Source organism: Peromyscus eremicus, chromosome 16_21, assembly GCF_949786415.1.
Source record: "Peromyscus eremicus chromosome 16_21, PerEre_H2_v1, whole genome shotgun sequence".
NCBI lineage: Eukaryota > Metazoa > Chordata > Mammalia > Rodentia > Cricetidae > Peromyscus > Peromyscus eremicus.
Genome location: NC_081432.1, coordinates 65711808 through 65722259, shown reverse-complemented (window position 1 = coordinate 65722259; position 10452 = coordinate 65711808). Strand labels below are relative to the sequence as shown.

Sequence of the window (10452 nt, the reverse complement as noted above, 5' to 3'; positions counted from 1 at the left end):
AAATTTCCCAGGTTACATTAGCATTGATCAGGTCATCATGAGACTGAGGCAGTCAGGCATTTTGTCATATTTATTTGTGTAAAATTATTGGAGGAACATTTACATTATTTTCATTCCCGTGTTGTAATCTTAGAAAACTCTTTTGTTTTTAGCGTTCTTGTCTCTTAGCTCCAAGTTTGTCCTGACCAGCCCCTGGCTAGTCTGCTCCTTCCGTCTTTTTCTAAGAATTCAATTGAAGTAGAGTTGGAGGAACCAGTGACATATTGTTGCCTTTGTAGGCCAGTATAATTTCTCTCTCTCTTTTTATTATTGTTTGTTAATTCATCCAGCATGACACTAGAACACACTGTACCAACTAAGAAAGGTCAGGTTTCAGGGAAACATGTCAGGCATTACCAATTTGAAGGGCTATTCAGATATCCACATTGGAGAATGAAATTTTAATGCATCCTATTGAAAAACATCATTGTTCTTATCAAGTTAATCATGTTTGTTCTTTTAAATATCAAATATCTTTCAAAATAAGTTTAGCCTCCAGTCACAATATAGACTCCCACACCAGTGCTATATTTGGCTGTATTTGTATTTTCCTTATTGATTATTATACTGTAAATAGCCACCACATTTCCCACACATTTCAACTTTTTAAAAATGTACTCTTAGCCTTTGTGGTGAAAGCTGTTTAAACTTCTTCCCTTGTTTTGGATGGCATGTTTCTGTCTCACTATCACATGTTGTTTTGTGCTCAAGGCTTTGGTACCACCATTCACAGCTGCCTTCCTTGATTTTAACTAACCTTTCCGGTCTGTGGGTGAAACCTGGGCGCTCTTGGAGCAATCTATTTTCTTTGTGCTTCTCCTAAACTCATCCTTCCCCAGGAGGCCATAATTTCCTGTACCTTCTGCTTTTTTTAGATTTCTAGTGTAAACAGTGTGCCTTAGAGTGTATTGGTCGCTTTAAAGAGCTTCATTTGCATATCTCGTCCTTATCTCTGTGGTTGTCCTAACTTGTTGCTTTTTTAAAAACTGTATCACACAATGTTTTTCAGACCTACATCTTTCCTCTACTACTGCATTCTTCAAAATAGTTCTTCAAAATATAACATTTGGCTCTTGCTTGACGAACTGCTTTTTTGGTGAACTAAAGACCTTAGTGACTAAATAATGCATTTTGTATTTTGGGTGAGATGTTACGGTGTTCATTTTTATGTGGACTGTATTTAGTTTCTCCTGATCACAAAAGTATTGCTACAACAGATGCATTCACCAACCCAAACTTTCCAATATTCGCCCGATGGGAAGTATTTTAAGAATGATGACATCTTTCCCTTTGTAATAGCAAGTCAGGTGTGTTTCCAGTGACCCAAATTTAGTTTAACTCCAGCACTACGGGCCGCGTGTTTCAGAAGTCCAAAGTATCTGACTATCTGTGGCTCTGACTTGTTCCGAAAGCCCTGACTCAGTTGTTAGTGGATGTCACTCTTGGCAGTTTAGAGACCACATTCCTTTGAGAATAAGTATTGGGGAGAGCGTCTCCAGGCTGTCTCGCCTTTACTGCCCTATCACCCAGGCACTCCTTGGGGCTCTTCACTCCAGCCACATCCGGCTGCGTGCCCACCTCAAGTGCCACCTGCACGCCCCCGCCCCCCGTCCCTCCGGGCCGCCTAGGGTCCCCGGGCCGCCCCTCCTCCGCACTGCCCGCACGCACCTGCCCGGGGCGCCCCCGCGTCCTCCCCGCGCCCCCGGCCGCCGGGCATTGTGTACACTCGGCCGGCCGCCCGCCTCTCTCGCTCGCGGCTCATTACGGATGCTCGCGCGCCCGGCCGCCAGCGCGCGCCCCACTCAGCTCTTCCCGGGCCGCCGCCGCCGCCCCCGCCCCTCCCCCGATCCCGGCCCTCCAGCCCGGGTTTTGAGCCCGGTCCCTCCCGGCCCTCCCGCACCCTGCCCCCGCCGCCCGCCCTCCCCCTCCCGCGCCCGGGACGCGGCGGCCCCGCCGGGGTAGCAGGCTGCGGGCGGCCGGGAGGAGGCTGCGCTGCCAGCCGGTGCCTCGCATTAAAATGAGGAGGAGGAAGAAGCGGCAGCCACAGCGGCGGCGGCGGCAGCAGCGGCGGCGGCGAGGGCTGCAGCCCGGGAGGACGCGCGGAGCCCAGCGCGACGCGGCAGCGGCCACCGCGGCCGGGATGAGTCAACTCCTGGTTTAATGGGGGCAGAGCGGCCGCGAGGGGACACGAGCGAGCGAGCGAGCGACGGGCAGCCGTCCGGGGAGCTGCGCTCACAAGCGCGCGCAGACCCCCGCGCGCCTCTCCCGGGCCGCCGGCGACACCGGCCTCGCCGCCCGCGTGGGGACCCCGCCTGCAGCCGGGCACCCACCGCCCTCCGCGCAACTCCGCATCAGTTTTGGGGGGCCTCCGGGCGGTGGCCGCGTCCCCAAGTCCCACTGCCATTGTCGAGCTCCTTGTTTACCTCCGACTCGGGCTGAGTGAGAGCTTGGCGACTTTTGGGGGGAGGGGGCGGGGAGCGAGTGGCCGCCGAGGCGGCGGCGGGGTTGCCCTCGGATCTCCCCCTCCCCCCTGCTCTCCCCTCCCCGTCGGTGCTCCCGGGCGCTCCGGGTCCCAGCGTCCATGGGCAGGGAGAGGGTCCCCGGGGCTGTTGTCGGCGACGCCGGCCTCCCAAGTGGCCTTCTAGTGCCTTCCCGGGGCTCTTGGCGCGACCCTCTGCCCCTCACCCTCTCAGGCCCCTGCTAGATACCTTCGGTGGGGGTGCGAGGCGGTAGGGAAAAAGTTTAAGGATTGTTAATCGCAGTCGCAATTGTTGAGGAGGGGGAGGGGGCGGCTGGGAAGAAAGCGAGGTGGCCTTTCCCTGGCGCTCCGGGGTCTCGGACGAGCCTGGCAGGGTGACACCAAGCGGACTTTAAGCGCTCTCCCAGGAGCTCAGCAGGAGGAGGGGGCGAGGGTACCTTTTTTTCCCCCCTCTCCCAACCATTCCTGGGGTCCTTGTCCGCAGTGATTTTTTTTCCTCCCCAGTACCACCAGTGTACAGCTCCTAACGGGTTCCGCTTTGTTTTTACGACTCCCCCCCACCCCCACCGAATCACTTGTCAGATCAATTTTACCTTCTCCCTCCTCCCTACTTCCCACTCTCCCCTCCTCCCCTTCCAAACCCTGTTCTCTGAGGTTAGACATTTTACAAGCTAGCTATGCTGTTTTTCGAATTGTGACTTTTTAAAGCCCCCCCGCCTCCCAATATCTACTCTTCTAGCTGTTTATTTTTGCCCTTCCCCCGCTTAGCGGGGCGGGGGTAAGGAAAGAGAAAATAATACAATTTCAGGGGAAGTCGCCTTCAGGTCTGCTGCTTTTTTTTTTTTTTTTTTTTTTTAAATAATAATAATAAAAAAAGGACGTAGAAAACACCAGTCTTGAACTTCACTTCAAGAACCCGGGCTGCAAAGGAAATCTCCTTTGTTTTGTTATTTATATGCTGTCAAGTTTTGAAGTGGTGAGTTTCAGGTTGGTTTTGCTAATTTCACTCAGTAAAACTGCAGCTTTGCTGTTGCTAGATAGTAGTTTGTTTCTTTGTCTCTTTAAAAGGTCACAGCGAAAGCTTGGCCTGGATCGGTCCGGCCATATGGAATGGATAAGGGCACGGGTTCTTAAAATGTGCTTCTGGGGTTCTGTCGGGAAGAAAACGACCCTAAGAGGAACTCTTTGAAAAGGGATCCCACGATGCAAAAAAAAAAAAAAAAAAAAAAAAAAGGAAAAAATATATACTTTCTTTAAACCAGGATTTCTTGATTTTATTTCCTGCTTTTTAAGGGAAATAATTACTGAGATGGAGTTCACCAGCTCGTTCCAGAAAGGATCCTCTGTGGTCTTAGTTTATGGACAGGGAAATGGGACTTGCAGAAAGTAGCCTGCTTTCTATGTGCCATCCATACATTGCTCTAAAATGGCTTTTAAAATATGTTACTCAAACTCTTGAGATGGGCATTGGTTGCGATCACATTAGTCACTGTTGTGAGTCCAGGCAGGCCTGTTGGCAGTGGCTGGATTCAGCTCCAACTTGAGGTTTGATGAACTTTCGCCTTGGCATAGACTTTAAAGGAGTATTAAATTGGGTGTTTTATGTGCATGTAATTTTGCTTTATAATGCAAACCTTTTAGAGAATGACTTAGTGTCTAGTAGATGGCTATTCAAAAAACAGTTTTCATGACCTATGTGATATTTTGACTGTCAATACATTAACTAAATCGAACTCCACCCCTTTCTTTTGCTGTACATACAGCTCATAGTGCTGCTGACCTCGTGACCACCTAATATGTTCTGTAGTATTAACTTTGATGCTGGTGTGAATTCCCCTCCCCCTTTTTTCTCATAAGCTGCCCCAAGGGTTAAATTTTTTCTGTTCAATTCATATGTTTTGAAATTCATCTTCTGCTCTAGGGTAAGGCAACCAATTTTAGAGAAATCAGCCTTGCATTATGATCCACATGAAATGTAAAGAATGTTTTGAATAACTTAATAATCATCACTCTAATTTTGGCTTTAGACTGCTGCTTAAGAGAATGGAAAGGAGTGATCTTGATAAAAAGTGATTTAAAAAGATGCATTTATTGTTAATGAACCTCATAACAAAAACAGATGGACCTGGATCAAGGGTAAACCTTTAGTTCTCAGCGTGCCGCCCTCGAGTACAAAGATTAATAACTATTATTATTATTTCTCAAACTTTGTAGTTCTTGGTTTGTCATTCTTAATGCTGCTTTAAGCCCCCAGATCGCGTGCCTGTCCCCGTTTCTTAATTCTATAGGATGAAGTAGGACGGACTTAATGAGAGAAAACTGTTTATAGAAAAGCCATGCTAACACAAACTGTCTCTCAGTTGATCCAGGTCCATAGAGTTTGAGTATAATAATTATTTTTTTAAAGTATATAAGATATTTCAAAATACTAGACAGCTGGAAAAAGTGCTGTCATATTACCTCTGGCTTTCCTAAATGTCCCCAATATTTCCAGGCTAATGAAAGATCATAACGTAATTCTGCTTACTTGTTCTGTTTAACTAGCCCTATTTAAAAATATAATTTAGAAGTAACTTTGGTATATTGTACCAGTTGCTTTATTATAAACAGCATTCAAAATTGAAGTCTAATATTTAATAAAACTAGAAATTCACATTTTTCTGAAATTATGATGCTAACTTCCTTGCATCTTGATTATTTTTTAATACTGGAGGTTGTGTTTTGTCAATACTATTAGGATTATTTTTTAAATTGAGCTTCACACATCCACTTTTTGGATCACAAATCACAAAATATTTTCAGATTTTTTTTTTTTTTTTGCTATTTAAATTAACAGCACCCTGTTAGCAATGGACACCAACATATTAACTCCAAAAGACAAGTTGTCCTGCTAAAAGACATGAGACATTTAAAGGAGCCCTTCACTCCTTCCTGTGTGCTTAGAGGTGAAATGATCCAGTCACATGTTTGTCCAGAGCTTGAGATCTTTAATAGCACGGAACTCTTGAAACTTAGCTAATAGAAAACTTCTTCCTGCCTTAGCTCATAAAGCAAGTGGCAAGTTAAAAAGCGCTGGTTGTTTGTGGTGTTCTGCTGAGGTTTTCATTTGTAACATAGATTGCAATGTATGTTAGAGTGTGAGCTCCTAGTAAACTTGATGCTTTACACCAATAATCTTTCCATCCTTCATTAGAAGTATTGCAGTCATAGTCTGTCATTAATTTTTAATTTTTAAAAATTGAGAATGCATGAGTATAATTTGTTATTTTCTTTTTACCTTGTGGTATTCTTGTTCTGAAAGTAAGCCCATTTTCCTCATAGTTTTAGCTGAGAAATTACTTTTTTATTCATGTATGTTGGTACAGGTTCCACAATATTCTGTTAATTCATATAGAAGCACACAGTCTATAGATCATTACGTCGTTGCACAAATGTGTTTTGTGGAGGGAAATGTCTAGGGATGAGACGTGTATGGGGCAGGCATAACTACAGCCCTCCACCCACTGATAACGTCTTCTTTTCCAGTTCTGGCAGGTGATCTGTAAGACAGTGACTGAGTATGGATCATTTGAACGAGGCAACTCAGGGGAAAGAGCATTCAGAAATGTCTAACAATGTGAGTGATCCGAAGGGTCCACCAGCCAAGATTGCCCGCCTGGAGCAGAACGGGAGCCCACTAGGAAGAGGAAGGCTTGGAAGCACAGGTGCAAAGATGCAGGGAGTGCCTTTAAAACACTCGGGCCATCTGATGAAAACCAACCTTAGGAAAGGTAAATACTTGCCAGCCAGATCCTGGAAAGCTGCTTGGTGTCTGCCCAAGGCCACCCTGTGTGGAGTTGTAGGGCTGGAACATGCTGTGTATATTCTTTTTCTAGATCTTTTTCTGATGTGAAATTAAGTGGCGTTCTGGGCTGTGGTGTCAATCATGTTTTGAAAGCGTGAGTGCTGTTTTTGAGTGATGCCTCTCTCTACCCAAAACTGGAAGCATTAGAACATTTGGATAGTCTTCGTTTACACAAGATCCATTTGTAGATACTGCTGCAGTTACAGATGTGCAGGTGGCTGCTGCTTGAACTCACCCTGATGAAGAGTAGGACACTGAGGTTGCTTGAGAATTACCATAGGTTTTTTTTTTTTTTCCCCGAGGTTACTAACTGTAAGGGGATTTCAGGACATGGATCTGACATGAGATCAAACATTTGTGATGTAATTTATTGTGGTTTATTTTCTGAAGAGCAAAGTAATTATTTAACAGTGGAAAAACTTGCTGATTCTAGTTGTTAATTTTTGCTATACTTGAGTATTTTTGGTAAAGGAAAGGAAAATTTAGGCAAGTTTATAAAGGGAAAAAATATAAACAAGTGGTTTTCTACCAAAATTAAATTGATGGAATTTTAGCAACTTTGCCTGTGTTGGACACTGTTGTCCCAACAGGGCGATTCCTTTGTGGGGTGTCCTTTGTGCCTCACTGGGGTCTTTATTTGTCATTGAATAACACATAAGGGTAGTCAGACTTTTTGTGCTTTTGCTAAGCAAAGAATAAAATACCATCTTTTACCAACCACGAATATTAAGTAGAGAAAGTTAGGGGCTGAGGAATTTCATTGTGTTTGATGCATAACATTTATCATACAATCATTTATTTTTTTCCTTGGTTTGGCGAAAACAAAGAATATATTGATCCTGAAATAAACAGACACAGCAGTCCGTATTGTTAGATCTTTATCTATTAAAAATGGAAAAACAGCACTTCAGCAAATTCTTTGGCCTCTACTCATGATTACCCTATTTATTGATTGTTTGCCAAGAATGTATGCATCTTTAAGCCAGGGTAAGAGCATTAAAAATATAATTTATTATGGCTTTTCAAACAGAGCGCATTAATATTGTACTGTGTAGCGCCGAGGCTCTATGAAAAAGGCTTCCTGACGCCTGCAAACACACAAGTTCCATAAATTCCTAAATAGGAGATTTCAGCTGTCTCTGGTATTATGTGATATTTGCACAGCAAACTTTAATGCCAGGACAGTTTTAGACAAGGATTCTACAGACTCCACTGCTCCTTATGGCAGCCGTGCTGTTTACACAGGCTCATAAACCTCCAGCAAAAGCCTCTAAGACTGCCTTCAGGTTTAAATCATGTGGTATTTTTAGCTTTCAGCAGTGACCAGTACTCTCCCTTTCTAATGCAGGAAGGCTATGGAGTTGCTGTAGTTGGAAGTCTGGCCAAACACCAGCTCGAATAATCAGGCAGTCCAGCGAAGGCTCCTGTTTAACATTACCCCCCTAACAGGAGGGCAGCCGTGACAGTTCTTGAGACGATCTAGCACTGGGTTTGTAATTAGATGATCCTGTTGCTACCGTATCCGTAGCCACCTTTATTATCTATAAGGCACCTTTAAATTTGATCAATAAAACACAGAGTCAATCCAGACTGTTTCAGTGGTTTGAAAGGTTTCAGTTATTTCATAGCGCTGAGGTCTGAAAAGCTGCTCCCTGTTTGACACCTCTGTTTTGAGTCCATGAGAAGAGAAACCAATATACATGTTTTTGGCTTGCTATCCCAACTCCACAGACACCAGTACACAGGAAGAAGGAGCCAGAACATGGTCATCTCATTCCTGCCCAAATGCTTTAAAAAATGTATTATATTAAAAATCCCATATCTTAAAAATGCAGCTTAATTATAGAAGGTTCTGTGCTTGATACAAAAAGCAAAAAATTGTAAGCCTTTCAGTAGTTTTTTTTTCCTTTCTTTAAATCTTATTTTTCATGTGCATGGTTTCTGTTTGACAGGTGCTAGATAAAAATTGTGGCTAAGCTGAGAAAGCACTGAAAAAAGGACTTGGGTGTTTTTATTTGTTTAAGAGATTTTGCCAAAATACCTTCAAGCCAAGGAAGAAATCACCAGTTTGCATATTGCTATTTTTGCTGCGGTCTCCCCAAGTTCTCTTCTGATCCCTGACGGGTTCTCTCGCTGGTATAAAACAGCTGAATGAATGACAAGAATATTGGCAAGCTCTGCGGCTTGTTTTTCATGCCTAGCCTGCTGGTACTTCCGAATGAGTTTGTGAGCTTTTCTAAGTAAACCTAAAGGGGTTTAATTGTCAGAGCTGGAATCTCTTGTGAACAGTTCACAAAGCTTTGGTGAAGACACACATGTGGAAAGATGTAGCTGTTTTATGGCCAGCTTTTGTTCAGCAGAAACAAGCAAATAGAGAATTTGTGAAGTGTCTCTCTGGCAATAAGGAATGCTGATCCTCAGCAGCGATCGACGTGCACTTAAACCTTCAGAAGTTAGTAGGGATCTGCGAGTCCAGTGTGAGTCCAGTGTATGGAGCCGACACAGGCGGGGATACTGTAGAACTAATTGGGGATCCTGGGTGCCCTGTTAAAGTAACCCTTGTCATCATTTATGCTAAAGATGATACCCTCCTGGCAGTGTGCCACAGTACCGTTCAGATGCATCTGTTTTTAACCCTTTCCTGTAACTGTTGGGAATCTGACAGTGCACTGCATTAATACCTTGAGTGCCACCGCAGATGGCTTCCAGGCTTCTAGACCAAGCCTCTTTCCCACAGTGGTGTGGGCTGTGCCACTGAGTTACTGCACTGGATGGAAGTAAGGCAACAGAGAAGCATCAGACCCATGCAGAGTCTGCTCATGCATCTCAGTAACCTCAATAACGCCAGTTTTCCTTTCCCTCTCTGCCATTCTTACCATATTTACTGTAGCAGAAATTGTTAATGTTAAAGACTTATGGCTGCTGTCAGGTCTTTCTCTTCAGGTAGATGGAGTGAGTAGTCATAGAAGTGTAAGTTTTCTACATTATGTGCATTGGAACAGTGCCTGTGGTTAAGTTTTGTGTTCCTTCTGTGGAACCAGTTAGAGGAAAGAATGAAAAGGACAGGAAAATAATTGTATAGTCAGATAATTTGGACACAAGTGAGTGGAGTCTGTTATTAGCAGAAGCATGTATGCAGTACAGAGGTGGGTCCCATGAAGACGAGTGCAGTTCTGTCGCGTACTGTAAGGTCCTGACAGCAGATTAGACCAGACACTTACTTGTCTCTCGTCAGCATTATTGTTTGGTCAGAGAAGTAATTCTGCATTCACTGCTTTGGAGGATGAACTGTTAAATGAGAGGCGAGCCTGTGTTACCGCAGGACCAAGTTCAATTGAAGGAAATTAAAGCATTTCCTTTGCAACTTTCAAACAGCGAGTGACTGCGTGCTTGTCTGTGTGCCTGTGTCTCCCCAGTCTGCCTGGGAGGCTCTGACTCTCCTCTCACTGTGGTGAAGATTTATTTTCATAGCTTAGGTGTTCCTCCTCCAGACTGTTTCTGAAGGTTGTTGGTATTCTGTCTTTCTCTCTGTCTTTTTGATAGGAACCATGCTCCCAGTTTTCTGCGTGGTGGAACATTACGAGAACGCCATTGAGTATGATTGCAAGGAGGAACACGCAGAATTTGTGTTGGTGAGAAAGGATATGCTTTTCAACCAGCTGATCGAGATGGCGTTGCTGTCTCTAGGCTACTCGCACAGCTCGGCTGCCCAGGCCAAAGGTAATGATGCGCTTGTGGGGCTGGGAAGTTGCTGGCCCTCCTGTTTGCCTCTCAGACAAAGCAGAGAACATTTTATTCAAAGAGCTGCCGCCTGTGCCTTGTGTTGGTCCCTTATAGACTGTGGCTTTAAAAATTGGCTTAATTCAGTTTGGTTTAGTTAACACACATTTTGCTCATGTGGAATGTCGAGGTAAATTTTTTTTTTAAATTACTTCAGCTGAATCATTAGTATGCTTATTGACCTTAATAATCTGCTCCACTGAGGACCCACAAGGAAGTGAGGAGCGTATTTGAGCAGATGGACTGTTGAGAGTCAATTTGCATTTATGACTGAATATCTAGTTCTGTTTCTTTTATTCTGTTTCTGATG

The 10452-nt window shown here is 44.3% G+C and overlaps 1 protein-coding gene across 2 annotated transcripts in view; it reads left to right on the top strand.

The window, feature by feature from the left end:
- The first annotated feature begins 2362 nt into the window (after nt 1-2362).
- The window catches only part of Satb1 (SATB homeobox 1), a 74091-nt gene continuing 66001 nt past the window's right edge, over nt 2363-10452 (top strand). Inside the window, exons 1-3 of one of the 2 annotated variants that reach the window (XM_059281676.1) lie at nt 2363-3494; nt 6044-6288; nt 9906-10082. In XM_059281676.1, the coding sequence (XP_059137659.1) occupies nt 6078-6288; nt 9906-10082 (388 nt within the window). In that variant the 5' untranslated portion in view covers nt 2363-3494; nt 6044-6077. Of the gene's footprint in view, nt 3495-6043; nt 6289-9905; nt 10083-10452 lie in introns of those variants that run through there. The other variant, XM_059281677.1, reaches the window with a different exon arrangement.